Source organism: Myotis nattereri (genome assembly GCF_964212035.1).
Source record: "Myotis nattereri genome assembly, chromosome: 14".
Taxonomy (NCBI): domain Eukaryota; kingdom Metazoa; phylum Chordata; class Mammalia; order Chiroptera; family Vespertilionidae; genus Myotis; species Myotis nattereri.
Window position 1 is genome coordinate 56,818,809 of NC_138089.1, and position 12,735 is coordinate 56,831,543.

General features: G+C 49.3%; 1 protein-coding gene across 1 annotated transcript in view; it reads right to left on the reverse strand.

Moving 5' to 3' along the window:
• CNTN3 (contactin 3) overlaps nt 1-12,735 on the reverse strand; it is a 118,555-nt gene that overhangs the window by 69,523 nt on the left and 36,297 nt on the right. Inside the window, exon 3 of the mRNA XM_081106594.1 lies at nt 12,273-12,399. Within this exon, the coding sequence (XP_080962720.1) occupies nt 12,273-12,399 (127 nt within the window). The remainder of the gene's footprint in view (nt 1-12,272; nt 12,400-12,735) is intronic.

Genomic DNA, 12,735 nt, shown 5'->3' on the forward strand with positions numbered 1-12,735 from the left:
TATCATTTGCTCCCTTTTAAAATCAAGAATTTCTTGAGTTCTGTTTCTTTATTCACATACAAGTCTCCTAGGTCTAAAGCAACATTTCTCCTGAGAGACCAAATTAAACGTAAGAGAGAAAACCCAGGCCCTAACTCTTTTCTTTTGAACTTAAAAAGAACAAAATCACAAAAAAGGGAAAGGAAGAGCTGCAACCTCGTTTGCAGAAGAATCTGCTATATTCTTCTCCGTTTATAATAGAGTAACTCTCGCATGATCCCTTCCAGGGCAAGTCCATATTTGCATGAACATTTTGGGTCATTTTCTTCTATTTTAGCGTTAATTCTGTCCTTATTGTTTGGAAGTCAAACCATAAACATGTACTAACCCTCTCATCTTCTTCCTCCCCGAATCCTAGAACTACAGAAACTCAAAAGAGGAAATGAAACAAAGGAAAACTGTCCATCTACATTCTGTCCAAATGCTCTGTATGCTTGATGCGCAGTGGTGGTCTGAGGAACAGCTCACCACCATCACCACCACCATCACTGCCATCACCCTCAGCATCACCACCACCACCACCACCACTGCCATCACCCTCAGCATCACCATCACCACCACCAAAACCACCACTGCCATCATCCTCAGCATTACCATCACCACCACCACCACCACCACTGCCATCATCCTCAGCATTACCATCACCACCACCACCACCACCACCACCACTGCCATCATCCTCAGCATTACCATCACCACCACCACCACCACCACCACCATCACTGCCATCATCCTCAGCATTACCATCACCACCACCATCAATGCCATCATCCTCAGCATTACCATCATCACCACCACCACCATCACCACCACCACCATCACTGCCATCATCCTCAGCATTACCATCACCACCACCATCAATGCCATCATCCTCAGCATTACCACCACCACCACCACCACCACCACCACCATCACCACCACCATCACTGCCATCATCCTCAGCATTACCATCACCACCACCACCACCACCACCACCACCACCACCATCACTGCCATCATCCTCAGCATTACCATCACCACCACCACCACCACCACCACCACCATCACTGCCATCATCCTCAGCATTACCATCACCACCACCACCACCACCACCATCACTGCCATCATCCTCAGCATTACCATCACCACCACCACCACCACCACCACCACCACCATCACTGCCATCATCCTCAGCATTACCATCACCACCACCACCACCACCACCACCACCATCACTGCCATCATCCTCAGCATTACCATCACCACCACCACCACCACCACCACCACCACCATCACTGCCATCATCCTCAGCATTACCATCACCACCACCACCACCACCACCACCACCATCACTGCCATCATCCTCAGCATTACCATCACCACCACCACCACCACCACCACCACCACCACCATCACTGCCATCACCCTCAGCATTACCATCACCACCACCACCACCACCATCACCACCACCATCACTGCCATCATCCTCAGCATTACCATCACCACCACCACCACCACCACCACCACCATCACTGCCATCATCCTCAGCATTACCATCACTACCACCACCACAACCACCACCACCACCATCACTGCCATCACCCTCAGCATTACCATCACTACCACCACCACCACCACCACCATCACTGCCATCATCCTCAGCATTACCATCACCACCACCACCACCACCACCACCGCCATCACCATCACTGCCATCATCCTCAGCATTACCATCACCACCACCACCACTACCACCACCACCACCATCACTGCCATCATCCTCAGCATTACCATCACCACCACCACCACCACCACCACCACCACCACCACCACCATCCCCAAAGGGGATCCAGAACCAAACGCTCCTTGCAGCTGTGTGACCACGCACAAATCACTCACCTTCCCTAGACCTAAGTTTTTATCATAGGGTTGCTCTATAACTTTATTTATGTAGATAATGGATGCAAAGCTCGTAGCTCAAGGAGCCACTCAGCCAATGGGGTGGAGCCCTCACAGGCTGCCAGCGATCTTTCCATCTCATTTTTCTTTCTCTCCCCCCGTCCCCCCAAACATTTGTTGGTTATATTTTCCCTCCTTCACTCAGTGCTTCTGCCCCCTCCTCCCAGGTGCATAACTGTGTCTGCATGTATGGACTGTCTGACGTGCACCTGCCTGAGAAGCCAGCGGAACTGGAACAAGAATCATGGTGGCTTCACCTTCGAAGAGTAGATCTGCGGGGACATCACAAGGGGGTGGGCTGAAACGTAACCTGTGAGTGGTGTGCAGTGGGAAAATGGCTCTGAGCTCCAGTCAGGAAAGATGTAGCTGATTTCACAGTTTTGAATGGAGTCTTCTCATGACAAAGGGTACCTGTGTTTTTGTTCCCTACAAAGTTCAGCTTGCATGGGGAGAAGAAAGAGATTTTAGCTCTCAAGTTAGAATGTTTGTGGCAAGCCCTGGCCCATGTGGCTAAGAGCTTGGAGCATCAGAGCATGAACCTGAAGGTTGCAGGTTCAATTCCCAGTCAAGGGCATGCACCTGGGTTGCAGGTTCCATCCCTGACCCTGGTTGGGGTGCATGCAGAAGGCAAGTGATCAATGTGTCTCTCTCACATTTATGTTTCTTTCTCTCTCCTTCTCTACTTCTCTACTTCTCTTTCTCTCTCTCTCTCTCTCTCTCTCTCTCTCTCTCTCTCTCTCTCTCTCTCTCTCTCTCCCTCTCCCTCTCCCTTCCACTCTGTAAAAAAAACAATGGGAAAAGAAATAGAATGTTTGTGGCCAGACTCAGCATTTGAGAGCTGCATTCCTGTGTCTAGCTGTTCAATGATAAAGACACAGTGGCTATGTGGAAAATCCTATATAATAAACGGCTAATATGCAAATTGTCCCCTTGGGAGTTTGACCGACCAGGAGTTCGACTGCTTGTTATGATGTGCGCTGACCACCAGGGGGTGGCATGCAACAAAGGCAGGCCCCAGCCGGCAGCTGGGAGAAAGAAGGAAGGCCCTGATCGGCCCTGACTGCCGGCCAGGCCTAGGGACCCTACCCTAGCACGAATTTCGTGCACTGGGCCTCTAGTTGTAAGATAAATAAGAATTGGGAGAAGCACTTCTTCCTTCCTCTGCACTAGCTGGAGAGAGTTAGGGGCCGTGGAGTATGTGGGTGAAAACTTTATCTCAGTAATTGTCTCCGATCTAAAAGCCATCACCCTGAAGTTCTGACGAAGAACCAAAATGGAAAAGTTTGCTCCGTTTGCATAAGTATTTCTTTCTTCCGTCAGCTCAGTCTTCCTCCTGCGGACACAGTCCCTATGTCATTTCACTACAGAAAAGGCAGCAATGGCTCCTTTAAGTGTGCTCCCGCCCCAGCAGAGGACAAGGCATTTCTTTCAGCAGGCCCTCCGGAGCGCGGGAGCACTGGGAGGCCTCGGGAATGCTCATTTTGCCTCCACAAAGCCGCACAATTATTCCCCACCTTCCCACACGAGTCCTCGTTAATGGAACCCATCCCCAGGTGATATAAAATATCTTATTAAATATTGATTGTTTTTCCTCTTGCTGAACGTATGCGAATTCAAAAGGGCTGTCTTTATTTAAGCTCTGAAATATGGAAGAAATCGCTGGGCCTGCGATTTACCCTGAGAAAACAGTTTTCATTCCCTAATGCAAAATAGTCCTATTTCAGTCTGATCTGTAAATGGTTCTGATATTTTCATCTGTGTGGGAAAAAACCCAAGGCTTACACTCACACTCCTTCTTTCAGAGTCTATGCCCCCAAAATGTACACATTAGACTAATTTTTTTTGCAGGACATTGTCCTCCATCTGTTCAGAGTTGATGAACTCAAACGCACAGGAGTAAAGGTGACAGGTGAGTGGCACATTCCGGTCACAAATCTGGAAGCTTTTAGAGACGATGCCTTTTAGTTTTGCACGTTCACAATCTTTGTAAAAGTCGCGGAGTCTACGTTCTGAAGCTCACGAGGAACTCTACAGTCTTGAATGAATTCTTTCCGAAATGTGGACATCGTTTAAAACTTCACAGATAGAACATTCCATTCCGAAAGGCTGAAGGCAGGGATGGTGCATAGGGGGCCGCCCCATGGCTGCTAGGGGGCCACACCCCGGCATTCCCGTCGGGGGGACATTTACTTCTGCTCTGGACACAGAGGGACCTGGTGAAGTCAGCTCCGTGGGAAGGTCACAGGTAAGGAGCAAATCTGCATCTTCCTTCGTCGTAACCCTCCCGAGTGATCGCCTCCCTGGCCGTCAGCCTGCGGTGTTCAGACCCTCATTCTACATGAACTGGGATTTTCTGTGGAACCCACAAGGGAGACATGCTCCTGGTTCATCCTTCGCAAACCCACTGCTCCTCCGTCAGCGCACTCCCGGGCCCCGAACCACCGAGTGGAGGTTGTGTGTGTGTGTGTGTGTGTGTGTGTGTGCATGTGTGTGTTTCTGGGCTGACAGCCTGGGGCAGGGGGTAGGGCGGAGGAAGGTAGGGGTGCTGGAGACGTCTACTTTTGCTGCTGCCCCCAGTGAGGCAGCAGGGATTTGACTGATCCACTTCTAAATCTCAGCTATATCATCTACACCACCGGATGCTCCAGTACCGACCACACTGGCCCGGGGCTGGGCAGGTGGAGTGAGTGAGGAAGTGGGGAGCCCACCCACAGGAGGGCGGCATCTGTGGGGAATTTTCACCCAAACAACTCGGGGATAGTTTACTTAAAACATCATTCATGTCCTTGAGCCAACAGGTTTAGAAACTTGAATGTAAAGCATAAGGTGTCTGCCCAGCTGGCATGGCTCAGTGGTGGAGCATTGACCTATGAACCTATGAACCAGGAGGTCAAGGTTCCATTCCCCATCAGGGCACATGCTGGGGTTTCAGGCTTGATCCCCAGTAGGGTGTGTGCAGGAGGCAGCCGATCAATGATTCTCTCTCATGGTTGATGTTTCTATCTCCCTCTCCCTTCCTCTCTGAAATCAATGAAAATATATTTAAAAAATAAATTGAAATAAAAGCATAAGGTGCCTGACATAGGAGACATTTCAGCTGGTAGCCCTCGCTCCTAAATGATGACAAGCATACACCGTTGTGTCGCGGAGATCAAGTAGGACATCACTGGCTGAGGGTGTGAGTCGCCGCCTTCCAAACACAAATGCACGTCTTCATGAGCTAAACCATACGAAAGCCTGACTTCTCAGGGTAGGAAGCTGCTTTAAAAGCATAGAGGCTCCCCTGAGGGGCGGCTGCTTGAGTCACCTCTGATTCCTGCCAAAGCCATGAGCGGGGGCTGCTCACAGGTGCATCCTGAGGGAGTGCCTCAATCCCACCCTCCAACCCGGCCCTAACCAGCCCCACTGAGCCGCCCGACGCTGGCCATCACATCTCCGAGATGAGGAGTTGATGCACAATCATCTTCATTTACTTCACTGGTCACTATTGATTTATCACGCTAGTTATCATCACATAGGGCACCTCTTACACAAAACCACCCAGGGACAAAACAACAATAAATGGCGACAGACCTTGTTGCCAGTGTAACTGAAAGGCACCAAGTCCCAAATCCCCTGTTCCGCTAGAACCTGAGGACAAGGTTAGGGAAGGTCACATTTTTTTTTTGTTTGTTTTTTGCTTATTCCTCACCCGAGGATATTTTTCCATTGATTTTTAGGGAGTGTGGAAGAGAGAGGGAAAGACAGAGAGAAACACATTGGTTGCCTCCTGCACACGCCCTGACCAGGGCGCAGGCCGGGGAGGAGCCTGCAACCAAGGTACGTGGCCTTGACGGGAACTGAAGCCGGGACCCTTTGGTCCGCAGGTCAGTGCTCTATCCACTGAGCCAAACCGGCTAGGGCAGAAAGGCCACCCTCTGAAGCTGAAACGAACAAACCTGAAAATAAATTGAGTGCCTTCAGGTTAGACTGAAAATAATCCCAGGATATCATGCACCCGCAGCGGACGGTATAAAGTTACCATTCCGTGGGATATCCAAACGATCCCACAAAATCTGTCAGGAAAATGGAAATAAAGCCGTATTCTAGAGAAAAAGAGATGTCACCTTGGGCTTCAACATAAAATAAAGCAAAAAAAAAAAAAAAAGAACAAAAAATGTACTAAAATCTATAGGGGGCTGGGTAGGGTTTGGGAAACCGGCCGACACTAAACACTTATTAAATCAACAGGCAATACTTTATTTGGGGCTTGACGGGAAAATGAAGATTTTTAATCACAGAAGCAATTTGTGGTTTTAGATGCGGTTTCGTGTTAATAAGCAAAGGCGTTTGTGTTCCAATGCAACGTTCGTTAATATGTTTACTGAAGTGATGAGAATAATTGCAGCCCTTGAAAGCATGAATGTCTGAATTTGCATATTCCATAATTTAGCCAAAAATAACTAGTTAGGCTTCCGCAGTAATTGCTGAAGATATAAATGAGTGTAACGGTGATGCTATGTTTTAAAAATTGTGTTTTTGACCATGTTTTATGACACAGATTCCTATTTGTCCTGTGTTGGTAAATTTAAACACATGCATTTTGAAAAATAGAGATTACAGCTATACTGGGATTAAAAACCAGAGTTCAGTTTCCATAGTTACGGCCCTGTTCCAATTGGTCAGTGACTGTCTTAGTTAATCCCAGGAGACAGTAGAGGGTGGAGGTTGGCTATTTCTATGTTTCTTGCCACCGGTTCAGCTTTTTCTGGTCGCAGATCCTTCATTCTCCTCCTACGAGGCCACACCTCCCAGGCCCCAGGCCTGGGCCTCAGAACGTCCCCTTGGGCCCTAGGACGCCAGTGGTCAGCAGGTCACCCCTCCCGTCCCCACTCAGAAACTCCAGGAAAGACCCCCCAAGAGGAAGCCTTCCCTGCACTGCCTTGGCCCAGGGCCGAGACCCGACCTGGGCATTTCTCCTAGGCTGACTGCTGAGAGCATCGCTGTTTTTATCTGGAGTCTCCTGATGGGATTGGAACCCTTCGGAACCCTAACAGGGGAGATGCCCTTTTCTCCAGCCGATGCCAGTCGGGAGTCTCAGGCTGCCCCTGCTCAACTCTGGAGCCACTTCTGTCCCCTCATTGCAATCCGTCCTGAAGTGAGCAAAACAGAAGCACCCCACACGTAAGCATCCCCGACTGCTGCCCATCTGGAGCCTGGCTCCTGGCCTAACCCCAGACTCCCTGTTTTCTCCCTGCCCTTTCCCCCCAAATCTGGCTGCGCTGCCCTATTGGACAGCACGGCTGCCGATCTCCAGCTGGACCGCATGTTGGAAACAGCCCACATGGGCCACGTCCAGGGTTCAGACGTGTTTTCTGTGGCCTCCAGCAGGTGTGAACAGAAAAGCAGACTCAACATCAGACATGGAGAGAGCCCAGAAAGAAAACATGCCTTGAAAAGCTTTGTGACACTGGGCCCGGATCCGGGACAGCCACCGCTGGCCGCCGAGAGGCGTGGGGACCGTGTAAGGCTGTGGCCCGGCGCTGGGCAGCCCAGCCACATCGCTGCTCAGGGTGTCGCGGGTGCGCCAGGCAGGCGCCTCTGCAGGTCTGTTACCTGCCTGATCCTCGTGGCCCTGGCCCGTTCTACCCAATCCAGCCCAGAGACGCCCCTGCTCAGGGTCTTCAGTGAGCGAACAGGTGGGCATCTGTCACCTAAGAGACCCCGGAGACCCTGGCCTGTTCACAGGAGCTCTGAAGGCCTCCTCAGGGCACCTCCTTCGCGGCATTGGCTTTAGGAGGAGACGGAACACAATTAACTTTCACATGGAGGCAGCGGGGCTCCGGGGGGCAGAGGCACAAGGAAGAATAAAACCCTCCAGGAAACCCCAAGACAGGCGATTCTCTGGAGAATTTCTGAGCTTTCAGGTTTTCCAGTAGGGCCAATTAAGCGGGGTTTTTGGTTTTGTTTTGTTTTTACTCAATGGGATAACAACAAAGGAATCTCTGTTGAGACAAGTTTGCCTCTGTCGGCAGGGTAGGCTCTGGGCTTGCAATGGACAGTCTTTGTTAGACTAAGTTTGTTCTGAACCTTGTGTTTGGGTTCCATTCATTAAAGGTTACACATGACCCCCTCATTTTACTCCTTGGTGGCTTTGTATCTACCTACCTAACATTACCTACGTAAGTATTTATCTATTTATCTATCCACCTACCTATCTACCTACCTACATATATACCTACATATATACACACGTAAGTATATCTATCTACCTATCTACCTGCGTACCTACCTATGTATGTGTATCTATATATCTATGTATCTACCTATCTACCTACCTACCGACGTACCTACCTAGATATGTCTGTGTGTCTATCACCTATCTATCTACCTACCTACCTACGTATCTACCTATGTATGTGTGTGTATCTATATATCTATGTATCTACCTATCTACCTACCTACATGTGTATCTATATATCTATGTGCCTATGTATCTACCTATGTATATATGTGTGATATATGATGTATGTATGATGTATGATCTATCTATGTATCTACCTACTACCTACCTACTTATCTGCTTAGATTTATACTTATAAAAACATATTCTCTCTTGCTTCATGGAGAAAATTCCCCATATCTTTTATATGCCCTCAATTATCGCATATCTATGGTGCTTCTCTGTAGTTTTTAAAGGATAGTAAAAACCTAAGAACACGCTAGCATGTTTTCTTTGGAACATTTAAAGAATAATGTAGAACATTACCTGGTGGACTTTAAAGTCAAAAGCCTGGGGACTCGTGGCCGGGGGAGAATCAGGCCGTAAGTGAAGGTGCCGTGTGAGTCAATAAAGTTACAATCACAGCCCCTGGGATTTTACACACCCATGACTCCGTCCGCAAAACCCATGCAGGTAACACGTAACAGGCTGCCAGAGCCTGTGGTCGGAAAGCCTAATGTTTTCACAATAAACGAGGTTCCCTGTGCCATTTTAAGGTCTTCATTTCTAGTGACTATAAACCTCGGGTTCAAGTGGAAATCTTATACTGGTTAGAAGTCTTAACGTTAGAAAATCTTACAGCTACAATGCAAGTGTTGGCACTGTCGGCTAGCCGAGGGTTTCAACAATACCTGCTCATTCCATAACATCCGCACGTTAAATTGCTTCACTGTAAGACGTAAAACTGATAAACCAACCTAAGTCCCACCGTTTCCAGTCTCGGCTATGGATTTTGTTTACATTTCAACACATGCCATCCCAGGCCCTGTAATACAGTATCAGAAGTACTTTCATAACAGGAGAACCTTTTCATAGGCATGCACGCCATAAGCCTCTACAGACGCAAGCAGCGGACCTTTATTAATTCCATTCAAAATATAGTGGCCGTTAACTGGTTAAAAACTTGCTCTCTGGTTTTCCAATAAACACCCGGTGTCCAAAGAAATAAAGACAATGACAGGCTATGCCTGGGTTTCTAAAGGCACTACTCCCTGCTGTTTTGCAGCCTAATTAATCTCCCCATTTTGAAATGCCCGAAGGACTAAATCTTGTATCTTGACAATTCTTCAGTTGAACACATTTGTCGTCGCAGGATTCAGAAGGCAGATGCCAGGGAATGAAACTTGACTGACAACAGGGGAACAGCCCTCCCACGGGTCAGCGCTCGCAGAGTCCCTGTCGTGCTCACAGTCATGCCTAGCAGCCTCTTCCTCTCGGGGAGAAACAACAGGGGCGTTTTCAACAGGTCAGAACGTCCTACAAAAATGCTGGGAAAGTATTCCAGGGTCACGCCGGGTTCCGTTGATTTGTTCCTATGTCCCCCAGGGAGGGAAATGTGTCCAGATGTCTGAAGAATGAATCCAGCTTGTGAAATGCTGGTTGCTTGCCTCTTTCATCAGGTCTGATACCTCCCCTATTTCTACAGGGAGAGGAAGAGGCAGAGAGAAAACGTCACCACTCTGCCAAGGTTGCCCAGGAACCTGGTGTTGTGCTGCTGAAAGCAAAAGGTAGGTGCTCAATACGCCGGATGGTGGATATCGGTGACCTTGCATGGCTTCCAGATGTAAAAACGCAAAGGCCCTGGCCGGTTTGGTTCAGTGGATAGAGCGTCAGCCTGAGGACCAAAGGGTCCCAGGTTTGGTTCCGGTCAAGGGCATGTACCTTGGTTGTAGGCTCCTTCCCAGCCCGGGGCCCTGGCCAGGGCTCGTGCAGGAGGCAACCAACCAATTGATGTGTTTCTCTCACATCAGTATTTCTCTCCGTCTTTCCCTCTCTCCAAAAAAAATCAATGGGGAAAAAATCCTCAGGTGAGGATTAAAATACAAACAAAAAACTGCAAAGGTCACCCGGCCGGCCTAGCTTAGTGGATGAGTGTCAACCACTATGAACCAGGAGGTCACGGTTCGATTCCCAGTCAGGACACAGGCCCGGATTGCAGGCTCTATTCCCAGTGGGGGCGTGCAGGAGGCAGCCGATCAATGATTCTCTCTCATCATTGATGTTTCTATCCCTCTCTCCCTTTCCCTTCCTCTCTGAAAGCAATAAAAATATATTTTAAAAAATACAAAGGTGGGCCTTCCGACCTCGTGCTGACCCAGTTGCCACTGACTGTTGGCATCAACTATTTACATGATTTAACTGAACGGAAGCTCGGGGAGTGACGCGAATACTCTAAACAGTCAGACGTTATTGATACGGCTCGCTCTGCGGGATTCAGGAAAGCTGTGCCAAGCCAACTAATTCCGTAAACAGAGTTTTGGAGACGGATGCTCTCAGGACTGAGAGAACACGTTCCCTCGGAGCCCCTCCCACGGAAGCAGCACATGCTGTTTACACATGACTCATTTCTGAGTGAGAGTGGGCCCCCTCAGCACCCAGAGGAGTTGAAATGCTAATCCTGGGATGTTTAATACTTCCCATCCCAGTAAGTACCCATCCCATCCAAGGATCCACCATCGCCCCAAAATGTTCACATGTCCTTTTATCTTAAGGCGGCCAAAAACTAGAGATTTATTCTTTCTCTCCGTACACCTTGCTGTGGTGTTCGAACTCTTTTAGTGAACAGGTGTTATCTCTATAATCGGAAAAATATAGACTTTTACATGAAAAAAAAATCTAATTAACTAAATGTGTTTTTCTTTTCAAGGATAAGCAAACTGATCTTAGTAAGAATGCATTTTATTCTGTATTTACTGAACCTTCAAACACACCCCAGGAAAATGGAAAAGGAAGACGGTCAGACACGGACGGTCCTTTTTCTAAAACTAGGATTTCCAACTCCCTTTCTCATTTTTTTAAAAATTGAATGTATTGGGGTGACATTGGTCAACATGAACATACAGGCTTCAGATGTGGGTTTCTATGTTACAAGATCTGTATTTTGCACCGTGTGCCCACCTCCCAGAGTCAAATTGTCCCCTGACCCTCCCACCCCCTTCCCTCTGGCAACCACCACTCTGCTGTTTGTGTCCACAAGTTTCAGTCTTATAGCCCATGTGAGCGAAATCATATGGTTCTTGGCTTTTCCTGACTGACTTATTTCACTTAGCATGATCTTCTCAAGGTCCGTCCACGGTGTTGCAAATGGCCGTATTTCCTCCTTTCTTGTGGCTGAGTCGTATTCCCGTGTGTACATGGGCCACATCCTTAGACACTGAATTCCATCCCCAGGATGCCGCAGGGGATGCCTCCGTCCAGCACGCACTGTAAATTGCACTGTGGGTCAGTAGGAAGCCACTGCGCATGTGGGGGGTTCTGCAGCGTTTCTCTTCACGCCAGAACCCCCTCCCGCCCCCGCGCTGGGGGGGAAGGAGGCTGTGTGTGCCCAGTGTTCACACTCAGGTCTGCTGAGCCCCAGGTGCAACCACAGCTGCACGCGTTTCTTCCCGCCGTAAACACTCGGCCTCCAAAAATCCAGTCGCCGCATCATTTTATTTTTTGTTTATTCTCACCCAAGGATATTTTCCCATTGATTTTTTTTAGAGAGAATGGAGGGAAGAGAGGACTGCAGGAGAGAGAGAGGGAAAGGGAGAAAAAGAGAGAGAGAGAGGGGGGGGGGAGACAGACAAAGAGAAAGAAAGAGAGAAAGAGAGAGAGAGAGAGAGAAACATCGATGTGACAGAGACACATCGATTGATTGCCTCTTGCACGCACCCCGACGGAGGCCAGGGATGGAGCCTGCAACCACAGTCCGTGTCCTTGACCGGAATCACACCCAAGACCTTTCGGTCCACAGGCCAATGCTCTAAGCACTGAGCCACACCGGCCAGGGGCCACATCATTCTTAACGTGCGTTTCAGACTTCGCACCCTACCTGTACTGAGGGGAAGGGTTGCCTCTCGCTTCGCACTTGAAAGTGACTCTCTTGTCCTCAGCATCGACGGGGACCATGCTGTCGCTGGGCTCGCTGACGAACACGGGGCCGTGTAAGTGCAGCTCACCTGTGGGCGGGAGACAGCGAGGGTGGCCAGGGTGAGTGGGGGGTGGTAAACGCTGCGTCCCAGCGACTCTCCTCTGCCCCGAGAAGCCCCGGGCTGACCACGTAGGCGCCGCCGGGGTGTTGGACGAGCTACTGCCCATCACCTGGTCTCAGAGCCGGAGGTGGAAGCCGGCGCCGCCTGCCACAGGCCGGCCGGGACCCACCACATAACGGGCTCCCCGGCAGTGGGGTCTGGAGTCTGGAGGTTGCTCTGTAAGGACCTTTACCAAAATCTTTTTAAAATGGGGGAAAAAACACATTGGTACCCTATACATAATGTATCATATTAATCCATGTC